Source organism: Euwallacea similis, chromosome 2 (assembly GCF_039881205.1).
Source record: "Euwallacea similis isolate ESF13 chromosome 2, ESF131.1, whole genome shotgun sequence".
Taxonomy (NCBI): domain Eukaryota; kingdom Metazoa; phylum Arthropoda; class Insecta; order Coleoptera; family Curculionidae; genus Euwallacea; species Euwallacea similis.
In genome coordinates this window covers 5,777,780-5,805,188 of record NC_089610.1, presented here as the reverse complement: position 1 = coordinate 5,805,188, position 27,409 = coordinate 5,777,780, and the positions used below count along the sequence as shown (strand labels likewise).

The 27,409-nt window shown below is 37.1% G+C and overlaps 6 protein-coding genes across 21 annotated transcripts in view; 2 read left to right on the top strand and 4 right to left on the bottom strand.

Moving 5' to 3' along the window:
- The window catches only part of mtd (mustard), a 47,367-nt gene extending 44,787 nt beyond the window's left edge, over window positions 1-2,580 (top strand). For all 14 annotated transcript variants that reach the window (XM_066405595.1, XM_066405596.1, XM_066405599.1 and 11 more), the window contains one exon: window positions 4-2,580. In XM_066405595.1, coding sequence (XP_066261692.1) covers window positions 4-315 — 312 coding nt within the window. In that variant the 3' untranslated portion in view covers window positions 316-2,580. The remainder of the gene's footprint in view (window positions 1-3) is intronic.
- Window positions 2,581-3,280: 700 nt separating this feature from the next.
- LOC136418536 (ras-related protein Rab-14) lies at window positions 3,281-5,737 on the bottom strand. The gene is made up of 4 exons (XM_066404627.1): window positions 5,548-5,737; window positions 5,332-5,441; window positions 4,764-5,127; window positions 3,281-4,582 (listed from the first exon to the last, which is right to left on the bottom strand). Exons 2-4 carry the CDS (start codon window positions 5,435-5,437, stop codon window positions 4,405-4,407), a joined length of 648 nt encoding a protein of 215 aa, XP_066260724.1. The 5' UTR covers window positions 5,438-5,441; window positions 5,548-5,737; the 3' UTR covers window positions 3,281-4,404.
- A 213-nt stretch (window positions 5,738-5,950) lies between these two features.
- LOC136416735 (nuclear pore complex protein DDB_G0274915-like) lies at window positions 5,951-15,136 on the top strand. The gene is made up of 7 exons (XM_066402067.1): window positions 5,951-6,361; window positions 6,419-6,723; window positions 8,908-9,083; window positions 10,384-10,627; window positions 10,762-13,191; window positions 13,301-13,450; window positions 13,523-15,136. Exons 1-7 carry the CDS (start codon window positions 6,177-6,179, stop codon window positions 13,696-13,698), a joined length of 3,666 nt encoding a protein of 1,221 aa, XP_066258164.1. The 5' UTR covers window positions 5,951-6,176; the 3' UTR covers window positions 13,699-15,136.
- A 362-nt stretch (window positions 15,137-15,498) lies between these two features.
- On the bottom strand, window positions 15,499-17,323 carry LOC136419338 (uncharacterized). 3 transcript variants are annotated; one of them, XM_066405582.1, is made up of 3 exons: window positions 17,009-17,323; window positions 16,444-16,577; window positions 15,499-16,339 (listed from the first exon to the last, which is right to left on the bottom strand). In XM_066405582.1, the coding sequence occupies exons 2-3, from the start codon at window positions 16,489-16,491 to the stop codon at window positions 16,058-16,060; spliced, it is 330 nt and encodes a 109-aa protein (XP_066261679.1). In that variant the 5' UTR covers window positions 16,492-16,577; window positions 17,009-17,323; the 3' UTR covers window positions 15,499-16,057. The 3 variants fall into 3 exon arrangements, with proteins under 3 accessions (XP_066261679.1, XP_066261678.1, XP_066261677.1); XM_066405581.1 differs by having other exon boundaries at window positions 16,444-16,611; window positions 17,009-17,322; XM_066405580.1 differs by lacking the exon at window positions 17,009-17,323 and having other exon boundaries at window positions 16,444-16,718.
- A 1,651-nt stretch (window positions 17,324-18,974) lies between these two features.
- LOC136419389 (uncharacterized) lies at window positions 18,975-23,075 on the bottom strand. Its single transcript, XM_066405672.1, is given in 17 exon segments — window positions 18,975-19,042; window positions 19,467-19,597; window positions 19,659-19,875; window positions 19,935-20,068; window positions 20,122-20,239; window positions 20,291-20,492; window positions 20,545-20,735; window positions 20,788-20,953; window positions 21,007-21,156; window positions 21,209-21,346; window positions 21,407-21,509; window positions 21,687-21,832; window positions 21,876-22,083; window positions 22,131-22,565; window positions 22,623-22,900; window positions 22,953-22,992; window positions 23,050-23,075. Coding segments are annotated over 17 exon segments (2,751 nt in total).
- A 1,567-nt stretch (window positions 23,076-24,642) lies between these two features.
- Window positions 24,643-26,798, bottom strand: LOC136418282 (uncharacterized). Its single transcript, XM_066404313.1, has 4 exons — window positions 26,686-26,798; window positions 26,055-26,115; window positions 24,900-25,322; window positions 24,643-24,845 (listed from the first exon to the last, which is right to left on the bottom strand). The coding sequence occupies exons 1-4, from the start codon at window positions 26,692-26,694 to the stop codon at window positions 24,799-24,801; spliced, it is 540 nt and encodes a 179-aa protein (XP_066260410.1). The 5' UTR covers window positions 26,695-26,798; the 3' UTR covers window positions 24,643-24,798.
- Window positions 26,799-27,409: the final 611 nt, after the last annotated feature.

The following is a 27,409-nucleotide window of genomic DNA, read 5'->3' as shown; positions in this document are numbered from 1 at the left end:
CAGGTATTCGGTGCTTTAACCTCCTGTTCCCTTCACGTCTCAGACCACTTCTATGGCACGGGAGAGTCGCTGCTTTTCCGCTTCACCCCCCATTTCCAAGTCTATAACTGGACGGGCGAGAACCTCTACTTTATCAAAGGCAACAATGAATCGTTGAGCATCGGCGCTGGGGATGGTAAATTCGGCCTCTGGCTCGACGGCGACCTATATTTAGGCAGGACGGAAACCTGCAAAACCTACGGAAATGACCCACTCACGCCCAAAGTAGATTTCGTAGTTAAAACTTTAGAATGTTGGGCCTTTATATCCAATTAAACGGGGCGCTTATCGCGGCCCGAAGCGTGTTGTTGTGTGTTGTTCAGCCACGAAACTAGGTTGTTGTTGTATAAAAGGAGAGGGAAGAGAGAAATCGGTGCATATCAAACAATTAATGGATTAATGTTGGGAAAGACCATAGGTAACTCGTAGAAAATGCTTGCTGTAGTGCTGATAATGGCATCAGTCGCCGAGGGCATTCTAGATGACATGGAGAGGTTTCACTATTTATTTAAATGATAAAAGATTGCAAAGATATATTATTACTATATTGTAAAAGTTACCAGGTAGATCGAGAACTTTATTTTGCTTTAGGGTACTTATTGATACACATTCATAGGTTGTAGAGGCGGAAATCGAGGCATTCAGCTTTATCGCAATGAAATCGTTCAGTCTTTAGCTTGTACTCTGAAGAAAAAACGAAAATACGCTCATGCCTTTCTGATTTGTTTCGATGAATTCATTACAACGAATGTCTTCAGCCTTTATTAATACTATAAATAACATTTAAGCAGCAAATTTTTATCGTTTTTTTTGTCTAAAACTACAAAGAAACGACGAAAATTTGTAATCGCTGAATAAAACACGCACTAGATATTTTCCCAGGCAATTTCAAAACCTGTCCTTCTACCAGCAAAGAAAATAGTCAGTTTTTGTCCCCCCAAGGGGTCATCATTACCTTAGTTGGGTAGCCTTAATTATATGATTGTGTTGTAACAATTAATTGTTGACGAGGCCATCCCGGCTATTTTGGATGTGTTTTCTGTCAATTAGGCGCATCTTAACATGCCATATCATCATTTGTCAATTTACCCGTTAGGCTTAACTGTTTCGCGATCTGTGGACGTTAGTTACTATAGTCTGGATGTCGCTGCTATGCTGCTTAACTGTTAAATCAGCAACCGTCATTCACGCGCGTTATTTTAGCCGTCGACATACCTAACATATTTTTACACTTTTCGGACATTTAGTTGCACTCGTAACGGGGTTTAAAGTGCCACTAAAGTGATCAATATGAAGAAGAACGCGGTTATTGAAATGAGCGATAGAAGCTTCAAAGCAAACCTAAGCAACGAGAGTCTTGTGGTACAAATCGATGTAGTTCTTTCATAATTGATCATAGAACAATAGGACTCTAATGAGTGTAATTGTTGAAGATTCATTAGGTTTCGATCACTTCTAATTGCTTAGAATAAATGCAATCATAACACAGGGTGAGAAATAAGTATGTAGCTAAACTTGAGGGTGGTACACAAATTCTTATACAATTTTAAGACGGGAGATTTATACTGTGGGGGGCAAAAGTAAATAGAGAAGAATGGTTGTCGCGCTTTAATTTTGAGCACTTTATGGAACTGTTCTTTTTCTTTCCAAACATCGAAGGTGAGATCCAAACCCGATCAAATACAGCTTCATAAATCAACATAAGCACAATCATAATAATCACAAAACGTCCCAATGCCCACCAAGCTGGGTTGCTGCAACCTGCGATAACATGATATTTGTAAAAGCGGGGCATTAACTGCTTTTAAAATATATTTTAATTACATGAAATCTAATCAATACTAAAAGTTGCAGCTGTATGGACAAAATTTGTAAAGGTTTCCTTGTCCAAGTCATAATAAAAAAATAAGGTCTACCTGAAATTATATGCACCACATTAAAAATACGTCCACTGTATAAAAAAAAATGGTTCTTTGAATTAAGTAATTAATAGCGTCCCTAAGTTTAATTACATACGTAATTAAAACCCTGTATAAATAGAATGTTCAAAATTGTGCACGTGCAGAAAATAATCTTAATTTTCGACAAGCTCTATTGCCATTTCATTTATTGGGTCGGTTTAAGGTTAACATCCGTAATACTATTTAGGCAAATATAATAGTCATTATAATAGTACATGTACCGTTATTATATTTAAAATTATTATGCTACGTTAATTCCCCTATATGGCATACTATTAACCGCCAATATGTGGCAGCAGTCTATCGAGTACCTAAGCAAAGAATTTATATACAAATAAATTCTATATTTTCCTAGCGAAATCGCGACCAGAATCAGTATGCTTATATATCACTATTATTTATTTTTCTGATGTTAAAGATATTTAAAAGAAGGGGTCCTCAAAGGCCCAATGTTTAGCCCGTTATTTTTAGTAAGTAGGTTAATTATTATTGCTGGCAGTTATGTATGTAAATCTTTGTTAGGAGTTTATCTGTAAACAGTGTAAATAATTTAATGATGAATTAAAATGATTGTATTTTACATAGTTTTGTTTGATTTCTTACCATAAAACACGTCGTAAAGGAAAATAAGTAAATAAATACATGAGAACAATTGCAGCAGGGGTAGAATCTCCCGACCATGCAACACTAATGATTTCCTTTTCGAATATATTTTTAACGTTCTTTCATTTTGCCGAGGCCAGCAAAATTGGCTGAGGGCTTTATATGTCCTGAAATTTAACTCGTTTCTTATGCTTCGATAATACCTCCTGTCATATTAGCGTTAAATGGTACAGTCCCATCTGAAAACTCCCTTGGGGAACACAACAAAACCAGGAATTCCCCCATTAAACTGATTAGCTTCATCAAGTCGACAAGACTACTGTAACTCTTATTAAGCAGGAGGTAATGGGATAGCTGACAACGGAGCCTGTATGGTAAAAGCACTTTTGTTCCTTGCTCCGATTCTTTCAACACTTATGGAATGGATTATCATGAACTATCGTCGCGTTGCTGTAAATGATTTACTGTAAGTGTATTAAGAACGTTGCGCACAAAACGGTGAAAGCGCTACTGATCTAAAAGGAAAACTCTAAATTGAAACAAAGGCGCTGCTAAACATAAAAAAACTCTATATTTGTTTCTATTAGCAGCGCCCTTATCGGCACCGGGATTAGAATTTCCATAGGCACCGCTTTTTTAAGGAAACCGCAATGTTTACATCCCAAAGGGATACAATGTTAACTACATATATTTATTGATGGTAGAAAGTAATACATACATACATATAGGAAAATATAAATAATAAAAGCTACTTTACTCAACACTTTAGGGATATCCGACGACGAATAATTATAAAAAAATAACACATTCAGGGTGACCCTTAATTTAACTTATGAACATACTTATGCATAGCTGAAATCATATTTGAATCGTGAGTACACGATAAGATGGAATAATTTCAATAATAAACTTTATCAATAATAGAATCTCGTAAATCTATCACTTCGCGTATGTATAAATATTCCATTGTATTTTTAGTAAACTACTGCCAAGTTTATCATGTAAATGGCATGTAACCAGCGCTCAACAAGAAACGAAGTCAAAACTATGAAACTTAAAACATTCCGCTTAACTAGGTACTCCGTTTATACACAAAGTGTCAACAATATTTCTAATTAGTCTATTTTCTCAATGTTTTGCAACATTGACCTGAAATTTGGGGGAAAACCATGGTGTATCCGTATGTAACTTTTAGATAATGTAACGTGATAGTACATTATACATTTCCATCAAATTCCAGTTTAACGCCACAAAAGGTTTTGAAGAAATTTTCTGATTAAAAACATCGTTGACAACCGGTATAGTGGGAAAATAGCCATCCCAGAGGACGGTGTATGGGTGTATGAAACTGTCAACGCCATACCGAAAAATGTCAATATGTTCTCACTTTCTCATTGAACGCTTGATATTTCTATTTAATAATCCTCGTCGAACCAAATGTATTACTTACTAAACTGAATTCAAAAGCTGAGTTTACATCTACCAGTATCAAAACCCCTACTAATATTCCCTCAAAGTGTGTAGGGTGTAGGTAACTCGAAGAATCGAGTCCAAGACAACATTCTTTTACCGGGCACAGCAATTTAATAAGTAGGTACCACTCTTAATATTAACTAATATTGTTAAATTCCTAATTATTGTATACTTCTACAACTAAAACCTTCTCTTATTATTATTATTCATTGACCTGGAAAATGCAACAAAAAAATCGGAGTGCAAATTAATTTAACTTTAAAGTGAAACAATATGATATTACGAACCGAACCCCGAGATTCCAATTAGACGGCCTGAGGTAAGCCAACTAGCAAGAGCAATTGTCTTTATTGGCTTGTTGGTCATTGGACAAGTTGTTACGACCTGGTTGAGATGGTTTATGTTGCACGCCCGACTCTGCCGCATTCAAGTCTAATCGCCCGTCTTGAATGCTCTGATAAATCTTCTTTGCTGTTTCCAGGAATGCTTCTTCCACATTATCACCCCTTGAAGGAATTGTGGAAACTTACATTTTAATTTTTAAAGCAGCAATGTTGCTTGCACCCTCATGGTGTAGCAAAGAAATGTTGAGTGATATTGAGTTTATGATTGGTGTGATTGTAAATTCCAAATTCTGCTAAACACCCTCGGAACACATAAAAAAACAGATGATCTCAGCCTACTTACGTTTTTGCACTTGCTTCCACAAACAACAATCCATTTTCCTCTGCAAATTTGCTTGCTTCTTCATAAGTAACGTCGCGTTGCCCTTCAAGATCACATTTGTTTCCAATAAGGAAAATAACAGTGCTAGGATTAGTCAAATTCCTTGTGTCAGTTAGCCAGCTGCTGAGATGGTTGTAAGTTGATCTCCTGGTTATGTCATAAACCATTAAAGCTCCAGCAGCACCTCTGTAATATGATCGGGTAACAGCTCTGAACCGCTCCTGTCCAGCTGTATCCCAAATTTGTAACTTAATTTTTTGGCCTGAAACTTCAATGATTCTGGTTCCGAATTCAACACCAATGGTGTGGGGGCAATCTGCCATAACTAGAATACAGAAAAAATGTTATAGACCTGAGTAGAGTAGATGTAGATCAATAATGATGAGAAAGAATGTATTGATGTCAGTTTGCCTTCCTTTGAAGCCTTACATTATGTAGGACAGTGGGGTACCTACTAACTCAAATCTAATACTTAGTTGGTCTATTGGAAGGCTATTTATCATTTAAGCAAATATTGTAAGTAACTTACATTTCTTTTCAGTAAATTGATGAAGAAGGCAGGATTTGCCAACTCCCATATCCCCAATTATAATATATTTAAAAATGTAGGAGTAATTGTAAGGGCCTGCGGACATTTTCCTAAAATAGGTGAAGAAATTACTCTGTTTTCCTCTTGTTCGTGGAAAAAAGTAAACAAAGTGTCATAACTCATAGAGAATATCGGTCTCTACGAGGCGATACTTGCCTTGATTTCGAGATTCTCACGCGTTTATCAGGACAACGAGAATTAGATATGATTTTGCGAGCGAGTTTAACAAATATTTTCAATTGAATTTCTCAATAAGTTGCAAAACAATTAAAAACTTAAATGTGGGTGGCCATAATCATCACAAAAAGTTATAAATTAGGATTTGTCAACATATGATTCAATTGACGTTGGCAGAAGACTGTAAGGGCGTGAAGAAAACGGCAAGTGACAAGGACATTTATTTGAGATCTTCGAAGTAATCGGAACGAGCAAATCCTATTCGAGCAACAATAAGTCCCCAGTGTAGTGCAACAGGCACTATCTAGACTCTGACAACTTAAATTATTCGAGGTAAATGTCTTATCATTAAGGTCAATTGTCATTACTGTCAAAACTCAAAAATATTTTAAAATTGATGGCGTGCTTCGTGAGTGCTGCAAAATTTGTTAAAAAGTTATGTTATTAGTTGCTCGTTCAAATAAAAAGTAAACGATTCAATAACGGTACTCTTACAACCTAAAGAACATTATTGAGATGCGTATCAAATTACATTACACGAAGTGAAAGTGGTAACTTTGCTGGACGCTTTTGAGGTTAGGCCAAGGAAGCTCCAGTTCTGTTGCAAAATGTTTAAATCGAAGGACGTTAAAGAATCCCCGTTTATGGAGAGTGTGTTGTTGTCGAATTGTAACGAGACATCCAATGGGATCTTTCCCAAAATAACATCAACCCCTTTGAACTCTCAGCTGCAAAGTCTCAAGCGAAGCAAGGTCCCTTCTCCAGCACTTACTAGACAGGCAACTCCGAGAAAGTGAGCATAAACAACTTACAACGAAGCATATTAGAACATTGCCATTTTATTTTGCAGGTATTCATTATCAGAAATAAATTCCCCATCATCTAGTGCAAATTCATGTCGTTACACCAACAATACCCCAGGACCTCTTTTGGCCTCATTAAATTTCCATGACAATGTCAGTTTATATGAGGAAACAAAGAGTTCAGGGTTAGCAAGAAGAATTGTTTCATACAAAGAAGAAGCTGAGCAAGAAAAATACTTAACACATCAAGAAAAATATGGCAGTCCAGGCTTGTTTCCAGTAGTACATTTATTTAAGAAAACAGCACCGGAACAGTCTCTGAAAAGAGTTAAAGTTAAGTTAGCTAATACTGGTGAGTATTATATACAGGGTGTTTCTGAAACAACTGTACAACATTTGATACAAAATTTCTGAACCAAAAATAAGGCATTCTAGGCAAACTTAATTATCACCAATGTTCTTAAATTAATATCATTTTTTTGAAATAACTGCTGAATACTTTAATTGATTTTCCTTAATTTTGGAACTAAGAGTTATTACATAAATTGACATGAGTGGAATCTTTTTTTAACACGTGGAAATATTGAAAATGGCATGTGGTTTGTAAATAAAAGTTCTTATTTTTGTTACCCACTGTACAAATGACTTCAATTTTTCCTGTCACAAGCTGACCTTATTTTAAAATTTTTGCCAAGCATACATTTTTTCTATAATAAATTATTTACAATACCTTGTAATTTAGCATTGTTGTTTAATCACATGAAAACATGAAAAAAGTTTTAATTCTAAATAATTACCAACTTAGTTTAATTCTTATAACAAATGTTCAAAATGTTGACATTTTTTCTGAATATACAAATAAATTTAATTGAAAAAATTCATCTGTACTTTAGGCATCCTGTCTAAATAATTTTTAAAATAATATGCAGCATTGAAATTTCTTTGCAGTAACTCAGATTATGTATGGATGAGGAAAGCATACACTTTTGGCTTACGAGCTCTTCTCAGATAATGTTTAATATTTTAATTGTATTGTTCTCATTGATCTATTAAAACTTAATTGCAAACCACAAAGAGCAATAATCAGAATTCACCCCCAAACATCAAAATTATGAGCCAGAATCACGTCAGAAGTATCCACTTTCACTTACTAAGTCATGGACATACTAACGGCTTACCTCTTGAGACTTTAGAACAAAAGAAAACCTGATTATCTCGATTATTTGAGCAGCGCGAATTACAAACGTCTTGTTTGTCGCCGTGCTAACATTTAAATGAATCATCTACGAAGTGATATCGGTACTACCTGCCTTTTGTAAAGGTACAGCTGATCGGTCCTAAAATCGATACGCGATAGGAAGTAATATGCGATGTTTCCAGATTTAGTAAAAGTAGGGAAAAGTCGCCAAATCAAAGCAGTCGTCTTATTATGCAAACATACCTCGACGGAATTAAAAATAAATTTCTTATTGCAAAGATAACTTGATTGAAAAAGAAGTGTACAATACTAATTTATAATTTCATCCGGTATTAAACACATCATGTTCATAATTAATATACATATGTATATAATAAAGATAAAGCCACTATCAACCTTAACATTTTGTTTTGGCCTGTTAAAAGCTTAACAACTTCGAGGACTGAATAATATATGTGATATAATAAATTTAATCTCTTATGAACAATAGCCATAAGCATCGTGTCACGACCTTGCAGCTTCTTCTCCACCAAATTGTCCAGAATTCATAATTTTTATTAGTATGTTAGAAAACTAATTAAATTATATAACCAAAATACATTTTATAAAGCAGATTATTCATAAACAAAGTAAATAAAGCACCCGATTTATTATTATTCTTTTAACTTTAATAAGACACCTTTTTCTAACATCTTTTGTTTATTATTTTTTAGGCTCTCGAGAGTTGCATAAAAGGTATGATCTAATAAACAATAGCCATGAGTATCATGTGGCGATCCTGCAGGGAAAACTATTCCTCAAACAAATTGTCCAAATTTTATAAATTGTATTAATAATACGTGTTTGACTTATACAGGCAACTATTTCAATATGTGCAATAAATATATAAACATAATTCTGCCTTTCAACGGACCTCCTGAAGGCTTTCTTACCATTGACTTTTATATTAAGAATTATTGGGAACTCAATTAGGAATGGTTTTCCTTGTTACCTTATACTTCCATAGATATTCTACCAATCAACTGGGGTGATTATATATATATAATCACCCCCATAGATATATATATTAGTTTTTGGCGTTTTTAAGCGTTAACGTCTTTAATGAACCTAATTTGGATTAAAACTGTCCATTTACGTAGAACGCCTTACTTTATTTTAAGAATTTTTGGTCATGTGTTATACTATCAGTTCAGGTATACCCTGTATATTGTGAAATTTTGAGTTTAATGAATTCTGACAAGTCATCACAAAATAGGTCATATTGTGTAACACTGCAAATATTTTCTATAAGAAAATAATTGGAATGACCTTTTAATTAACATTGACCTTGTTTTCCAGAATATTTAAGGAGTTACTCGCCCCAACATAAAAGTAAAGTACTGGAAGAGATTACCAAACCCAGGCTATATCGCCAGCTGAGTTTGCCACCTCGTAGTCAATTAAGTGATGCCGGCACAAAAAGTGTGCTAGATGCATTAAAAGAAATATCTAGGAAGAGAATACATTCGAATGAGGTAAGTAAAGAAGAGATTATGTATACCTTATGATTTATCCTTAACTCTTATTTGACATTTTTTAAAAATATTTCGCAAAGCCAAACGGTTCGTTTAATATTTCCAAGTTTACCTTAGGACCATGAATCATCCAATGTCTGTCAAAATGACTCAACAACACTTCTTAAAAAAATCAATATGATACTCTCGATGGAAACCAATTAAACAGGTCTCAATTTTTAAAGGATCAGGATTAAGCAAATACTCATATCTAACCCAGAAAGACCATGTAAATCGAGTTTGTAAAGATCGTGCTCAGAATTGATATGATGAAATAACTTATGGGTTGCATTTTTGGCCTTGCAAAGAAAGTTTATGATGCAAAGAGGGTGGTTCGCATTATCTATGGATAACCTAAATGGAGGAGACACTTGTCGTCAAGGGTCTTAACTGGGCCACCCCTTTACATCCTTGAGTTGCTAGATTTTTCTTTATAAAAATCCAGGTTTTACCGCTTGTATGTCAATGTCAAATACACAGAGAAAATGTTTAGGCTCATTCTAGTTTGATTTGCTTATGGTAAAATGCTTGTAAATGCGTCTAATAAAACCACTTAACCGCACGTCCGTACGAAATATTAAAAATGCACCAAGCGTTGGAATTTCAGTATTTGTTTTTTGTTTACCTTTGCCATCTGGTCAGTTTATGCTTGTTTTGAATACCTTAACTGATTAATATCGCAAAATCTCATTAAGTTTTTATTTGAAAATGTGTGTTTAAATAGATACAATAAAGTTAAGCTTTGACGAAAGTCAACTCAACGAATTTACTATTTGATAAAAGGCTGGTATTGATTGCTGTTTTCGTGATTTAACCACCCTTTATTTCTAATAAAAGAGGGACAGTGCACCCTTCTTGCTTGTGACGGTTTTGCTTCACTCTTATATCCCCCTTTTATATAGTATCGCGCCCGGTCAGTAAAGATGCATATCAGAGAGACCTGAAAATAACGCTGTAACAAAAGTTGTGTTGTACTTAGTTTTCTTCTTTGTTTAGGTACATTCATAAATGGAATAGTAGATATATTATATTTTTATTACATATCATACATCTAGACGATTAATTTGAGATATCTTTTAAGGCAATAGTTCGACGTATTGCCAAGATATCGGCCCTTGAAAATTGGCAAAAAATAAGCGCCTCCTCTCCTAGGAAATTTTTATGTCCTCCCTGTACATATAAAGAAATTCCCAATTAACTGTTTCATACGCGATAATATTTGATTCGATAGTTGTGATCGTAACGTTTAATTTTTTCCTAGGAATATGACTATTCAGAAGAATCGGGAAAGCGGCAGAAAACGGACCTACATAACGGAACGTCTTCGGTGACGAATAAGAGAGGTCGCGCCGACTCTCCCTTGCTGGATCAGTCAGACAGTCCATCGTCAAAACAAACGAAGAAGAAATTTTGCGTCTCTGATGAGTTTGCAGCGTCCAGATCATCCTCGGACTTCTCGTACCTTGCCAAATCCGAACCTTTGGGTGCGAAACGAAAAACAATATGTAAGTGAGAGGTTTGTCTTCAGCGAATTTAAGTTTGAATTACTGCGGCGCTGATTCCGCAATGTGCGGCTGCAGATCCCCTGAATGCATTCAGTGATTAGAAATTTAGTACAGTTGTGTTTTTTTGTTTTCAGGCACTTCAACTGAATCTCTTGTCGAGACGAAACAGGTCAAACGCGTCAACGTCGAAACTCAAACTGCTGTAGCTTCTATCGAGCAGAAACCTGAAGAATCTGAAGAAGTGCCTCAAGAAGTGACCATTAAACCAAAAAGAAAAGATTATCCCTTGAAAGTGTTCGACGACGCGCCGCTGCAAAGAATCAGAAAAAGCAGGTTGGCGGCTTTGATGGGCACTATCATGGGAAAAGACATTGTTATCCCTTTGGAGTCTGAGCCTAAAGCCAAACAAATTGAAGACTCAATTGAAAGTAACGCTGGAGAGAATAGCGGGAAGGAAAATGCGGGGGTGCAGGAGAATGTTAGTGAAACTAAAAATGAAGCAGATGTTCCAGTAAAGTCAATTCAAGCCAAGGCTGACAAACATGTCCACTTCACCTTGCCGATAACACCAAGTCCCTGTCAGCTGTCATCGACGCAAACTTCCGTGTCAGTTGAGACCCCGATTATTTCCGATTCAATTAACGAATCCGCAGTCGTTGCTCAACTAAATTCGTCAGCAGTCAGTAGTCAAAGTGTATCACTTGAACCTTCAAACTCGCTGTTGCCTGCATTTAGTTATGGGAGCCCTAGTAATGAAAAGGAGAAAAGCGATGCCTCAGTTAATCCTATTCCAATTCTTGGGTTTCCTAAGCCTGATAAGATTTCTCCGTTGAAGCCTGGAGGGTTTACATCTGACTTGAAAAACCCCATTGGTTCAGATACAAGTAAATCCACTGCCCCAATAATAAATTTCCCTAATGTTACAGTCGCGACGTCTAGATCTATTGCTGCAACCAGTTCAAGTGGGTTCACTTTGAATAAGACTCTAGAAAGTGGTGGAGCATATGCTTTTGGTGGAAATTCAGACTCTAAAAGTGAGCAGAAGTCCGAGTCACCTTTCGAATTAGGAAAAGCTGCAAATACATTTACAGCTCCCAAGACTAGCGAAGCTGTATCCGAGGCTAATTTCGGAGGGTTTAGTTTTGGGGCGGTTGCACCCACTACTACTAGTGCTCCTTCAGTTGAATTTACGCCATCTTCTGTTCCCATTGTCTTTGGTAATTTTGGAGCCACTACAGTGGCTACTACTGCTGCTGCTGAAACGGTTAAAGTGCAGCCAAGTTTTGGCTTCGGAGTTTCCTCCCCTGTCGGTTCGAATTCTAAAGATGTGAGCGTGGTTAAACCACAGCCCACCTTCAGTTTTCCTACCACGACAACTTCAGATACTCAAAGTGCGTTTAAACCGACATTTTCTTTCGGTGCCACAACGTCTACTTTAACTGCCAGCAGTCAAAGTTCGTCAACACCGGCTTTCAGTTTTGCAGTTCCAACTACTCCTTCGACTGCTTCACAATTCGCTCCGAAAATAAGCGCAGTGTTTGGAGGTGCTGTTTCGTCTCCTACGGCATTTGTAAGTGTTGCCCCGACGACCACCACAGCTCCAACATTCGAGTTTGGTGCGTCGCAACAGACTTCAAAGCCCACTATGTTCGGCAATGCCGCTGCTCCTACAACTACGTTGTCGCTTTTTAGCACTTCCGTCACGACCTCTCCGTCAACCTTTGGAACTGTTACAGCTTCTGCTCCAGCTTTCGGTAGTTCCAGCTTTACTCCCTCTACTGCGTTCAAGTTTTCCGCCCCCACCAGCTCTTCTTTATCCTTTGGCAATGGTCAGTCAGCAAGCTTTGGTCCAGCTGTGACGACTGCAACCTCCTCATTTGGTAGTAGTCAGTTTGGGCATACTGCAACGACCACGGCTGCATCCTTCGGGAGTGGTCAATCTGCATTCGGCACTCATCCCTCCACTACTACATCTCCCTCTTTCGGATCAACCGAATCTAAGACTTTACAATTTAAATCCAACGTTTTTGGATCTAGTACCACTGCACCGCCTTTCGGCAGTAGTTCCTTCGGAGCACCAGCCTCGCAAGCGTCCTCGTTATTTGGAAATGCGACCACAACATCCGCGCCTTCTTTCGCAAGCAACACCTTCGGCAGTTCCACTGTGACTTCCTCAGCTGCTTTATCGATGTTCGGGTCAAATACCGCTGTCCCAACCTTTAGTTTTGGGTCAGCCAACAAGCAATCTTCAAATCCCTTCGGTGCTGCCACTACAACGTCCGCTTCGTCCACATTTGGAAGTACCAGTTCGTTTTCTTCGGTTGGTGTTTTCAATTCTAATGGAGGATTTGGTACTGCTTCGTCCGGTTTTGGAAGGGCGTCACCTAGTGGAGGTTTTGGAGTGACTAGTGCGCCGTCTTTTGGCCAGTCTGAGAGTAAGCCGACGTTTGCGTTTGGAGGATCGGAGCAGAAGACCAGTTCTAGTTTTGGCTCTGCTGCTGGGAGCTCAACGTTCGGGAATCCTAGTAGTCAAGCTGGTGGATTCGGCACGACCGGGGCTTTTGGTAAGTGTTTTGTGATATTTTCAGAGCGTTTTGTACAAATCGTATATGTCCATAATGAATTGATCAAACAAACTAATTTTAACTATATACTAATCAATGCTTTGTTCAGGTACTCCAACTACAAATGGATTTGGCTCGCAGCCACCCAATGGTGGACTAAACTTCGGACCTACTAACGCCCCGTCAACAGCTCCGTTTACCTTCGGTTCAGGCGCTAGCAACAAAGCTGAGGTTCCTAAACCCACGTTTAACTTCACAGGTAAGATTAAGATAATTGAACGATGAATTCTCTCTCCATGAAATTCGTCCAAAAAACTTTTTTAACTTTCAGGAAATTCGCAGCGGCCTTCATTTGGAGCGCCCAGTAATCCTCCATCTTTCGGGGCATCATCGAGCTTCAGTTCTGGGGTACCCTCCCCCGCAGGTGGGGTGTTTACTATTGGAAGCGGTTCGACTTCGGGTACAAAACCTCGACAACCACTCAGAGCACGAAGAAGAAACGTCTAAGTCATCTCTTCTTGAACAAATCATGCAAATATTTCTTCGGGTATGGCTGTTTTTCACATATTATATCAAAATAATGTCCAGTTTACTACATGGAAGTAATGGTGTCACCATTGCTGATTAAATATGGCTGATAATATTCAAGGGAAAGATCCCGTTTTATTTCAAAATTTAGTTAATAATCATTGAGAAGAACTACTCAGGATTCTTTTTAGCAAAAATATTAAATAAAATTTAATGTAATATAAATTTATTTTTTCTACGACTGTCTGCATATTGCATTGTTACCTACTCAAAAATAGTGTCTAAAGACCCTCGATTTCCGTATGCTTTTATCTACCTACGGGTTGTGCGCAACGATAAGGGAATGAGCTTGTTTACCACTTCTCCCTACCGATGTCCACAGCAAGAAGCATCAATAGCCCTGCAGTCGCGTCGATGACAACTGCATCGAATTTTGAAGTATTAAACAATAAATCCCTTTTACTTTTGACAAGTTGTTGCAGTCTTAGAAAAAGTATCGCATACATCTTGCACAAAATGACCATTTCCTACTGATATGACTTACTGCACTTGCCTGCGGCTCGTGCATAAGCGCATAATTTACCATTTAATTATAGTTTCTGTATAAGTTACTTTATAATTTAACGACACATACATTTAATTTTTTGCGACGTAAGCATGATTCCCTTGTTCTGTCAATTTGTGATGTACATACTTCTGTTTTAAATATTTAATGAAATGTGATATGTAGGTATATATATTTTTTAATTTCTTCATGCTTGCTGATGCTTAAAACTGTACAATTGTTAGACTTATTTCATACTGTCCCGGTGTTCGCTGCTGATTTGCGGTCGATAAATTGATCATTACAATACCTGATACTGTAATGTTGCAAAATAACCTTACCGTACCCTAATTAGGGATATGTCGTTTGAAAAATTGCAGTCATTTCAATCAAGCATTTTTCTCTTACTGTGACCATAGTGGGCACGAATTTTAACCTAAAGATAATTTGAAACATTGCACCATTCACTTTTTTACATGTAAATAGTCAAATATTTATGCAATAGCAAATGCGTTTGCCTACGTCAAAGTGATAAATGTAGATGTCTGCCTTCGCCATATTATCAAGAAACATTGTTTTGCTTAGAACCAAAATCGTTTTGTAAATTAAGTGACAGTATGAAATAAAATACGATACATGTCCAATGGGTAGGTGTTGTTATAGTACTCGTTGACTTTTTCCAAACTCAATAGTAAAACACTCGTACTGTAATAAGTTACCTACTGGACTTGTAAATAACTCTTGTGTTATGCCATTATAATGTTTCAGGACTTAAATATAAGCCGTATGGAAGGTAGTTTTTATTGTATAGTGGCTCGTTGTTATAAACAAAAACTATTTTAATAAGAGGAAAAGAACCCAAAAGTATAATAATGTGTGTTTGGGTTCACCTTTCATCCCCCTGTCATATTCCAACTTGCAGTTGTGTACTTACCAGTTAAGGTATCACTTTTTGGGAATATGCAATAGGTGGTTAGGTCTTAGACAACGATTTCGCCGCCGCCTTTTTGCTTCGGGATGAACTTCATAATAGACAGGCCGTTTTGCGGGCGACTAAGCTCACATGAAGTGAAAAAGGGTGGATTGGGGAATGAAAAGGCACGTAAGGGCCTAATCACAGATGGTTTAGTTTCAATTTGTAATATTCTTAAAAGACGCAAAGAAAAAACAAAAATGGGGATAAGGGAAATGGTTTGAACACTCTTTCTACGTTAAACTTAGTATATTTAATTTTTAGAAATACAAGTCAATCTTTGGTGCTTGGAAGCATTACAAGGTACTCTTGAGTTAAAGGCTACCGGTTACTGGTGAGATTCTAAACCTACGATAACGTCAATTTTCTATACAGAACAATACATTATTTTTCAGTGTTTAGTCTAAATATCTACAAAGGGGATTTCTACATGTCTGCCAGATAATGGAAAAGCAGTAGTCCCAATTTTCGGTATGTAGTCAATCACTGTATATTGTAGATACTAAACAACCTTAGTGGGACACCCTGTATATATCTCACACGAACTACAGAATGATGGTTACATTCTCTCCTGTATTATCAGTTTTTGTGTGTAGTAATCCACTTTGGCAAATCAATAGCATTTTAAACATATTCTGAAGTTATAATGATCAATTAGACCTGAGAAAATGTGATTATTACAATAATTTAAAATGGCACTAAGAGCGAGTATTAAAATTTGAAAAGTTAGTAAAAAAACTATAATAAATAAAACAATGCTGAAAAATAAATATGCACTAAAACAAATAAACTGAAGTGGATTCTAAATCCACAATTACTTTCTATTTCCTCTTTGTGTAAGGCTTTTTATGTCTGGTATGAGATCTGTAAGTCGACTGTGGTTTACTAATTTTATCCTTATTGAATTGGAATTGTTGGATTACAGGAGCTTTTGTTGCTATTGAGTCATTAATTTTTAGCTCATCCTCTTTGTGTTCCATCAGTTTCAGTTTTGCTTCTATGGCTTGGATTTGCGTTGTTTTGTCTGCTTTTTTAGCTTCTTTTGCCAAAGCAAGAGCTGGTATTGTGATGGATGGTTTAGGTTTTTCATATACATTGGAATCCTAAAAAACATTGATGTTAGACATGAAACAGTTTTTTGAATCTAGTTACGGAAATAAAAATAAACATACAAATAAAATATTTATACTTTTGGGCACCCACTTACCAAGTTGGCACTATGAGCCCAAGTAACATTTAACTTCTTCTGACCCATCACTTTCCCATTTAGAGCATTCTTAGCAAGAAAGGCATCTTCACATTTAACATAAGTTACAAAGGCATATCCCCGAGGCAGTCCAGCTAAAGGCCCCACACGGTGGAAGATTAGGTCAAACTTCTCGATTGCACCATAGGTTTGTATGAGTTTCAAAAGTTGGTACCAATAAAAAAGAAAAGCTTGTGTTAATTTACCACACTGATAGATAGCTTAGGGATATTTGTATCCTTTCTGTAAATGTCAAGGTAAGGGAGATATTTAAATTTTTCATATAAGGTACGTTGCTGTCAGACACATTTACCATATACACCCATTTGTTCACGTTCTTTATGAATTAAGTTAGTTGATCAATGAATCATCTATGTGTAACAGAGATCTATGAGGATCAGGCTCAGCAAAATTTAACGTAATTTGTATTGGAACACAAGAGTCTTAATGTTTCGATCACAGAGAATGAGCTTTATTTATATGTATTTTACCATTTACACCAGGCACAAGTTTTTACAATACTTACTCAGTAATCCGCGGATCTAAATTTCCAATCCACAATTTCCGATCTGCTGGAATGGCTTTGTTTCCAGTGTCTCCCATTAGGCCTTCAAACTTGCTAATACTCTGCAATCTTAAGGAACTTTCCAATTTTGGAATCACAGATTTTACTCTAAATTCGCTGCTCCAATATAGGAGCTCTCTTAATCTGCATCCAGATTAAGGGCGTCGATATTTTAACATTTCATAAATAGTTTGGAAGTAATAATCGCCAAAAATCCAATACAACTTGGAACAAGTCTATGAATCAGCTTTGGAATTTGGGAAGTTATTTAAATTTTCTACCTCAGGCGACTTAAATTTAAATTAAAGTTATATATATTTTTAATAACATAACAAGTTAATGACATTAGGCTTGACAGAAGGAAAAAACAATTAGGAGACGTTAGAAATTGACAGTCTCAATGTTTATCATGTTCAGGGCTGGAAAGGATGTCGGGATAATTCACAAGATGTCGCTATTGTCAGTAACATTGATTTCAAATTAAAAATAATATTCACACGAAATATATTAATGTACCATTTATAATTATTTCAATTTAATGAATTTAATTTACATTTCCATCGTTTAAATGATCCTGGATCCATTTATTTCAAGCTCCATTATCATCAAAGTCAATTTCCATACCCATCTCGTATTTAAATCCATGAGATAAGTCCGAAACAAAATGAAAAAGGAAAATACCAATTTTAGAAACCGCATTACCGAACGAACATAAATATGCATGATAAACCAAAAGTTCAGACTCAATAAATCAGACCCTGGGAATTGGGAGCTCTTCGATGCGTAAAAAATCTACCTCCTTTGATAATTCTTGTCTATCTAAATAGTCTAATGTCGGTTGATGTGGAAGTATTGTGGGCATCTTGGAATATAAAAGCAGGAATTTTGAACCCCTGGATACAGTCGCGATAGAGATCTCCGTCCGAAGAAAAGCGAGAATAAGTCACAATGATCAAGAGCATCAGGTATCCAGTCCGCCCGGAAATGGCTCAAGCTGGTACTATTAAAGTAATGTTTTGTTCCAGGCTTCTGGTGGTAGTTCTCTCAATAATCGTCCTGCTGTTGGCGTCACAATGTTCTTCGCAAGTAACTTTTTCCAGGAATTGGGATGGGGCTGGTGGTAAGCGAAGTGCTCACTCGACGGGGGTGTCGGTGCCAGAAGTTTACTACCGATTATCAGCTAACGGTATTTGTCAATATCTGTTGGTAAGTGGTTTTTACATATTGGAAGACATTTGTATAATCTTGGAACGTCGTGTGATGAAATCAAAATTCGGGATATTTCCCAAACAAATCGGGAACCCAAATTTGTACGAAACGTGCGCATATATAATACAAATATACAGGGTGTCCGGTTTTGGAGTTAACCATGTCGACGATGTCATATTTGGACTCCGACGTTTCTTTTTTACGGGCGCCATTTCGGATTTTCACACTTTTCGATCAAACTTGTTTTCATGGCGTTCTTTGTAAAAGCAACATTTTTCATTTTCGTCGATCTGCAACACTGAACTTTAATGTGCGATACATCTTAGTAACTAGAAGAGAAAATGGAATTGAAAAATGTGAAAAACCAAGATAGCGCCAATAAGAAAAACAAACTTGATGATGGTTGTGGAAAAACCCAAATCCCCACGGTTGAGCCTGAGAAACGGACACCCTGTGTATATAATCATCGAATTAAAGTTCCGCATTCTTCAATTTATTTTATTTATTTTTCAGTCTGAAATAAAGCAATTGACCACATGCGACACCCGAACTGAAGAAGGATCAGCCATGTTCTCTTCCAATTGACGAGATATGCCCTCCTCTTACATCCGTATTTAATAGGGCTAAACTAAGGTATCAAACAATGTAGAATTATACTGACCATATTAAAATACAGATAATTTCCTGAGCTATGAATCCGTTCCTTATTTAAACGTTATTATAAAGCCACTTGATTGCGCAGCGAGGTAAACTCCATCAAGACCAGAATGGGGACTTTTAAGTCCTCTACATATCACTCCCTTAAATACATTTAGGAAATTATTTTATTTAAAAAATCTAAAAAAAATTGAAAAAAATTTAAAAAAACGGCAAGTTTAAAGAAAAAATAAAAAAAAATATTAATGCTAAAATCTACAATGTTGGCGTTCGACATAGTTTAGGTCGAGGATCAAACGCACATTCGCAGCGCTTCTCCCCGCAGACTTTGCAACCACTTCCAGTTCTAGCACCTAGAAAATAATACGCAATTTTCCTCTAGAATTACACATTTCAACGCGAATTACAAACAAATGTTTAATCTTATTTTAGTTTAGATTAGTCGATTAGAATCGACTAAAGAAAAAGTGCAGATTTGAATGCACTTCTTTTTAGAGCATGCAATGTTACTAACTATAAAATCGTGCTTTAAGCAAACTAGAAATACACCAACCCTCTTTGTTTGTTATAATCGAGCCTCCGTTGTTATTAATACTATCAAGATGTTCGCTTTCGATACGATTTTCGTCAACAACAGACTGACGATCTGTGTTGGTGGTGGTACTATCCACTGGTTTAGTGTGGCTTGACCCAAAAAAAAAGTTTAAAGTATCACACTTTTAAAATAATTAATATAATTTTTTACTGAAACACTTGCGGGGTGTAACCGTTCTTTGTGGTCACCCAGTATAACATGTCACAAATGAGCAAATACCTTGTGTTTGATTCGCCATTTCCACAGCTCGTGTCTACCAAATTGTCTTCATTTTCAGTAATATCTTTACGGATCGCATCATAGCAGCCGCATGAATATTTGCTTTGTCCAGGAACACATTTAGAGCATGAGCATTGAGCATTGCTGCCTGAATTAAATCACTGCAGTGTAAGGTTGATAAATACTTAAGAACTCGGCAGTATTTACCATTCTGTAATTTCAGGCAGTTCTCCATGTAGCACAAGGGGGTCACAGGATACCTGCTACAACCACCAGAATACTGGCTGAAGTTTTTGGTTCTGACGTTGTTCCTTACTGCATTTTGAGAGCTCGACATGAACCTGCAAAGAAATTTGAATTTGTGGAGATTTAAGGTAATTTTAATTTCAGGTACCGTTTCGGATTCGCAGCCACGGATATCTCGAACCGTTTTGATTTCTCGGAGAACAAGGTTGTTGGGGGTTGAGGACCGCGTTTTAAACCATACGATGGTAAAGTGGTCTGAGGTTTTCCTGGAAAAAATCTCAATGTGAGATTTCCTCAAGATTTTCTGATTTACCAACCATCAGCTAAATATTCCAGCAGCAGAACGTCTCCAGAAGGAAGTTGAGAGATGAAATCGTTCTGATCTAGATCGGCTTCCAAGCGATCAACCTCTTCATTACCACCATCCTCATCGTGGTCCTCATTAGGAGCGCTTCCTCCTTGTAAGCGCGATTGGAGGATGAACCCCAGTTGCTTCCTTGCATCAGCATTGTGTGTTGCCTAAAATTATCTGTTCCGGTATTTCTGAGTCCCTCACCTCAACTGGGCATACCTGGAGAACCTTCACCATAATTTTATCCAGCTTCTGATTGGTGGCCTCATCGACTATTTCACTCTTCTCGAAGATGCTCAACATGACTCCGTTAATATATGGTAGACATGCCTCACTTTCACTTTCTAAGAGCTTCCTCAGCAATCCCACCACCTTCGTGGCATTCTTGTTGGCCTTATTTTTCGCCTCGTCTACCTTATAATCAAGAAGAAATCAACCGTTTTCACATCATAAATCTCATACTAACCAAACACAAATTCATCAGCAACGCTGAGCAGCACTTCAGGCAGTATTTTGGGAGTTTCTCATAGAATGCGTCCATGTAATTCACAATGACTTCAAAGAGTCCATCTTTGACCATTTCAACTCGGCATTGCTTCTTAATGGAGAGCTTTTGCACGCTGGCAATCTTCAATAAATTTTTCCAGCATTAAAAGGTAGTCAGGTCTCACTAATACTCACTAGCATGTTTCGGATAACTGTTCCTGGCAAGGTCCTCACATCCTTGAGCTTTTTAATGAGCACTATTTTCAGTAAACGTTCGTCCAGGGTCAGGTAGTCTCTTCCTTGTTTTAGAGAGGCGAGGGTGTTGATGAGCCTGCAGGAGGATTCCTGCGAAAAATTTCTATCAAGCAACAATTTCGAATAAATAGTAATGATTTACTTGTACGTAATGGTCTGAGCCATGCCCCAGCAGCAATCTCTCAGGAATGCTAATATCGGAAAACAAATCCAGGATGTCGTTGGCTACGTAAGATTCCAGCACTCTTGTCCTGCATGATGCGTGATTTTTGGTTATTCTCTTTAGAGAAAGTTTATTTTGTGTTATTCTCTAAGAGATTTAAATATTCTACACACAAACCCATCTCAGAGCTTGCAGAATTCGGGCCTTCCTTTCATTATCCCCATGAATGAGGTCAAATTTCAACTTGGAATAATCTAAGCATTCTAGATTATTCAAGTTCCTGGAATAGATTAGATTGTGGTAACTAATAACTCCAACTCTCAACTCCCAACTCGCATCTTGTAACTCCCAACTCGTAACTCGCATCTCGCAACTTTCAACTCCCAACTCCCGACTTCCAACTTCCATCTTCTAACTTCAACTTAACTTAACTTACAATATATAGCATTAACAATACCTAGGCGTCGGCGACTCTCTATTGGCAAACTCCGTTTCTCCGGCTCCGCAAGTGGAGGGTGACTTGATGGTCTCGTTGAAAACATCCCCCGCATTTCTCTCCATAGCGCCTCTAGTTAAGGGCTGCTCCTTGGAATCTGGCACTGCCTGTTCTTTGGCTCTAAATCACAATTAAGAGGTGATTCGCCACCTTCTGACATTCACCATAACAATTTTAATACTTTTCAATTTCAAAAATTCGCTCAAAAACGCTCTCCAACGCACATCGAACAGTTTCCGGGGTTAAATGACCATTTAATGGAGAATCCCCTCTCAGTTTTTCCAGATTCAAATTGAGGCCATCGCTCTGTTGAGTTTTAAGTTGTGGTTGGTTTTCAGGAGACTCAGGATTTCTAGAACTAAAATTGTAGATATCAATTGAAATGACTTACTGCATTGTGCTCGCCTAGCAAGTTTGCGCTTTATACTGCCAGGCTCCTTAACATCCACATGGAAAACCCCAATTTTCCTTTCAAATCCTGGATCTTTATGCACATCACTCGTAATATTTTGAACTTCACTCTCATTTTTATTATCACTTTTGTTACTGTACTGTGGTGAGCGAGATCGAGAGCGAGGTTGAGAACGAGTCCCAGGAGAGCTAGTTGAAGGACAATTAGCGTGAAAAAGGCCTGGATAGATGATTTTGCATTGCTCTAGAACTGAGTTAATATTCTTCGTCTGACTGATGATGTTTATTTGGAGGGCTGTGGTTAGTTCACTCGTGACTTCTATCAACTTATGATGCTCGTCCTGGAGTTGACTGAATTTCGACTTCAGTTCTTTAACCTCGTAACGTGGGGAGGCATCAAGGGCTGATTGACGCCCCCCTGTGCAACTTCTTTGAACAAATACTTATTTTTTATAATTTCTTATCGATCATAGCATTGTTAATTACCTCTCAGCTTGATTGTCCTTGTTGTTGTGCTCACACACATAAAAAATCCGCGCATCTTCCCAGAAAATTTTCCCTTGAAAAGGGTTCTCCAGCCAATCAGTTTTCTGACGACATCTAGCAGTGCTTTGGACTTCAGATTGAAGGGCCTGGTTCCGGGAACATTCACATCTGATCAACAGCAATGACATGCTAGGAAATTCCTCCAAGTCCACTTGGTCGTAGCCCCATTCTTCGCGAAGCATGTCAGCTGTTTTGTTGAACTTGTGATGAGACAGAAACTACGATACGATCTTCTCATTTTTTCTGGTTAATACCTGAAGAAGTGCTTACCAAAAAAAGTGTCTTGAAAATTCCTTGAGCGGTTCCTCCGCTAAAAGACGCGTAAACTTATTATAAAGCAGTTTTAGAACTTAATGCTAGGACTTACTCTTTTAAACATATTCTCTTGTCCATGAATACTTATACGGCTTGGGGAGGGAAATTAATGGGAATGGTGCGGAAAATGGAAGACACGATGAGGGATTTCATATCCGCGAAGAGCGCAAAATTTGAACTGATGCAAAACCTGGATTTTGAGAATGGTAATCGATAAAGAACGTCAAAATTGCATGTTAGATGTACAGGCGCTGGAACGAGGAGCTGGAAGAAGTGTGTAAACTAGGCCTACTATGACCCAAGCTTTGATACGAATTTGCTAGCCATATGAATATTATATGAGAAGATGAAACTATAAAACAAAAATTTTATATGAGCGAAACTCAAAGAGAACACCAAAAAAGTGGGTCTCCAGGTAGGCACTAAAGTGGCCGTCCATCTCTTTCAGTGTTTTTATTAGCATTTATAAGAGACAATTTTAATGACATTTTGCGTAAGAAGTTTCGAACAAACCGTTTGAATCTATAGTAACTACAAAGGTCTCTATCAATTGTAGTCACCATAGTATCAAGAAAATATGGGACTATTTTTCAGAAATTTATACTTCAGTTGTTTTTCGAAGGTGTATTTTTTATATATTGTATAAAATCTAAGTGAAACAAAAACATCAACCCTGTGGAAGGAAACCCCACATGAGCATCATTGAGTGATCAATGGATAGATTGCACAATACTGAACTTCACGGCTGTGTGTCAGCCACTATTTTTACCACCCTCAATAAAGGCGACAATATTAATGGCATTTAATCAAAAGTGTTACACTCTAACATATCTCTTCATTTATTAATTTTTACATAATTTATTGTGATTATTAATGTTTAAAGATAATTAAAAAGAACCTGAGGATATCCGTTCACCATAATGTCAAGAAGAAATATATAAATTTCATAATGCGACTTTTATATCATTTTATCATTTAATGAGGAAAACTTAGTAAGGAATCAAATAACACACATTTAGATTTTATTCTGGCCGAGTTACACCTCTCCATTGTAGTGGTGTCGCGTGTCTGTGGATACGACCTACTTTTAAATCTGCCTTGGCGGTTATGATTGTATAATTTCTCACATTTTTGCACAAAAACTCTATTTTTAAAACGTAAACGCGTTGCTAATTATGCAAGAACAATATTTTTTATATCGAGAAATGCTAAACCATTAACAGAGCTCATCCGGAATGTACAAAAATTCATATTTAAAATTTTGAAAGGAACGATGAAAAGAGTGAAAAGAATGAAGAAGGAAAGCAGCAACACGAAGATCATATAAAGAGAAAATTCCGGTGACTACTAAATGGCTTGGAGGTACCCATTTAACTTCCGTATATGATCGCTTTCACCTTTCAAATCCTAAACCGTTCCATGGGAAAACTCTTAAATGCAAAATTGTAATTCCAAGTTGTCACGACATCGCTACATCCCGTAACTGTTTCTTGCCCCCAGTGATTAATGCAGCTTTTTGTGTCACCCAATTTCTTCTTTTAACCTTAATCACTGTTCTGATTTGAATCTTAATGGAAATTTATGTTTCCAATTATATAAAACGGTTTTGATTTGAACTACAGATGGACAGAAGTGAAATTCATAATTTGTCAACAAGTTTTTATTTTTTTTATAAAAACAACGTATAAAATTAATCAACAAAAAAGTAAAAATAATATTTACAAGGGCAGTCTGCGTTAGTTAGCGAGTACTCTCAAATCTCGAATAAGATGTCGCAACACTCGAAAATAAATCAGTCCGTTTAATGCAACTCATGTTCGTATCCTGAAGAACCATCATCGCTTGCACCTGAAAGACCAAATTTCCTCATTCACAGCCATAATACACTGAAACTCATCTTACCTAAGACATCACTATAATGTCCCTCAAAGCCTCCCTCATGTACGCCGTATCCACCATCAGACGAACCCCCTCCACCATGTCCTCCAGCAGAATATTTGCTGGAAGCCACGAAGCTGCCTCCAAAAGGTCCGTGATGTCCGTCACCTTGATTGGTCAAGTCGATGGTTTGGCCCTGTTGGCCGCCACCTCCTCCTACGATGCTCACTCCGTGATGAAAATCTCCATCTGAGGAAACACCACCGCCGGATCCGCCTCCACTAGACCAGCCTCCATGACCTCCTGACCATCCACCACCACCACTTCCAAGCGAGAGGGTTTCTCCTCCACTACCAAGACTACTGTCGCCGAGGCCGTGGCTGGCTCCGCTCAAGGCGAGGCTGGCGAGGCTGAGGCCGTGGTCGTCATCATCCCCACCACCATATGCTGTAATCGAAGGGGGAAATGAGACAGGGAAAACTACGGAAGACTCAGAGAGCCAACGACTGAATAAACCAAGTGGTTTCTTAAGAGGGTTAGTAGTTTTACGAGAACCTAATTATTGTGGATTTTCATTTCTTAGCGTTCTCTTTGTGGTTTTGCTACCTGCATTTTTTTCAATTAAATCCAATTAAATTTGAAAAAACTGACCTGCAAATGCTTAATTGGTTTATCAATATTACGCTGTCTGAAAAACATGTTAATGAAAGCATACGCATCACAAGGGAATTCCAAATAAAGAGATAGTGTAATTATGGAATGAACCTTTTCACTAGAGAATGTCCATCGAGATTAAAAGAGAGGAAGTGAAATCGATCATCAGCATTTCCTAAAAGAAATATTAATTGTATATCAGTAGCCCAGGCGCGACGTTAATGCGACGATCTCGTTAATACATTCACTTTGCTGGGGTTATTAAACAGTGTTATGTAATGGTATGCATTGTTGACATTAATACATAGGAAAATTAGGATAATGGGGCCTAATTTACATCATTATGCATAATGCCGCGATAATGCGAATGGTAAGGACCTGCTTTTGCCGTTTTTAGTTGCATTGATATGGAGCGAACGTTGCGTATACATGGAGTCAAATTTGCAATGGTGTTAGCATATTTTGTTGTTCAATAAATTAAACATAAAAAGGAATTAAATGACGTTGAATAAAGACCGTACTTACATGTTTCCACAATCCCAGGCCTGCACAGTACCTTAGTGAGTAGGGCACCAAGCACGATGAACTGAAACCGAAAGAGGATTTGATTCGAAAATTCAAAATTCTGAAAAAAGGTGGAAAATTGTGGAAATAAAATAGTATTCTCTTTTAACAATTTGAGTGAATAAAACGCAATAAAACCTAAAAATAATATCGACAACACAATTTAAGACATTAATAAATTCTCTGAAACAGCATTAAATAATGCCTTTTTAATAGTGGAAAGTTTTCTAATGGGATATATGAAACTAATTCGTGCTTGATCCACTGCAATTTAGAGCAATTTTAGAGTAAAATCGACATGGTTTTAATGACAAAAAAATCTTCCACTCGCCAGAGTCAAACTACTCAACAGAGAAAACTGCACTTTGAATCATCAAAAACTTTGATGATTCGCAACCTTTCGTCTGAATACCAACCAAAATATTACCGTAAAAAAGGCATAAGCCCCATTGTTCGAGCTTAGATCCTTTTCACAGTAATTTGTTTTTAATACGCGACAATCCAGCTTCAAACCACCGTCACGTCTTCATGGAAACGACTTCTTTTCCATCGCCCCATCGAGTGGTAGTCTCAAATTAAACTAAATACTCACCCTCAACATGATTCTCTCCTCGAAAAAAATCGCACTGACGAAATTGAAGTATGTAAACTAGAAACTTACTTCCTGACCACCATCTTTTATAGTGCAAGTGATTGTATCAGATCCTAGGAAGAAAGAAGGGGATTAGGTGGGTCCGAATGGTCTGAAAGAAAGCCTTTCTCTTGCAAAGCGGATTAAGCAGTTCAAGACCAATGTTAATAAACTGTGATGGAAGATCTGTTATTCAATCTCTTTCAGGTGCGTTGGTCTTTTTTCCAATTCAAAGAGAATGGGTGCAATGTATAGTTGTACAACCCATTATAGGCATATGGATTTTAATTCTTCAAATAGTATTGTGTAACTCGCTACCTGGTAGATTAATTTATTGATAATATGATAGGAAGGAAAAATCTCACTCATGGCATGAGTTCCAAATATCTTTACGTAGTACTTGAACCAGAAAATAGAAAAAGTTCAGTTGATTGTTTTGTTACTTTTTTTCATATCGTTTGATTGTCTAAAGTAAAGAAAAAAACTAGCTCTTTAATATCATAATTGGGTTTTACAGACCATAATTTGCTCCTTTTAGTTTAATTAATTGCTCATTTAATTAGGTAAAGATTGTTACATATTTAAACTACAAATAATGTAAGTTTGAAATTTTTAACATTTACGCGGAAGTAGCTACAATGAGTAAGAAGTAATAAAATTGCAAAAATGAAATTTGCAAGCAAAT

What these genes read in the sequence shown, in the direction of transcription:
- LOC136418536 (XM_066404627.1), bottom strand. Translation starts at nt 5,437, where the DNA reads ATGTCCGCAGGCCCTTACAATTACTCCTACATTTTTAAATATATTATA. An exon ending in TCAATTTACTGAAAAGAAAT is followed by an intron (nt 5,128 to 5,331) that starts GTAAGTTACTTA and finishes TCTGTATTCTAG; the next exon opens with TTATGGCAGATTGCCCCCAC. An exon ending in GTGGAAGCAAGTGCAAAAAC is followed by an intron (nt 4,583 to 4,763) that starts GTAAGTAGGCTG and finishes AATTCCTTCAAG; the next exon opens with GGGTGATAATGTGGAAGAAG.
- LOC136416735 (XM_066402067.1), top strand. Translation starts at nt 6,177, where the DNA reads ATGTTTAAATCGAAGGACGTTAAAGAATCCCCGTTTATGGAGAGTGTG. An exon ending in TGCGAAACGAAAAACAATAT is followed by an intron (nt 10,628 to 10,761) that starts GTAAGTGAGAGG and finishes TTTTGTTTTCAG; the next exon opens with GCACTTCAACTGAATCTCTT. An exon ending in ACCCACGTTTAACTTCACAG is followed by an intron (nt 13,451 to 13,522) that starts GTAAGATTAAGA and finishes TTTAACTTTCAG; the next exon opens with GAAATTCGCAGCGGCCTTCA.
- LOC136419338 (XM_066405582.1), bottom strand. Translation starts at nt 16,491, where the DNA reads ATGGGTCAGAAGAAGTTAAATGTTACTTGGGCTCATAGTGCCAACTTG. An exon ending in GGGCTCATAGTGCCAACTTG is followed by an intron (nt 16,340 to 16,443) that starts GTAAGTGGGTGC and finishes AATGTTTTTTAG; the next exon opens with GATTCCAATGTATATGAAAA.
- LOC136418282 (XM_066404313.1), bottom strand. An exon ending in GCCTGGGATTGTGGAAACAT is followed by an intron (nt 25,323 to 26,054) that starts GTAAGTACGGTC and finishes CTTCGATTACAG; the next exon opens with CATATGGTGGTGGGGATGAT. An exon ending in ACATTATAGTGATGTCTTAG is followed by an intron (nt 24,846 to 24,899) that starts GTAAGATGAGTT and finishes TTGGTCTTTCAG; the next exon opens with GTGCAAGCGATGATGGTTCT.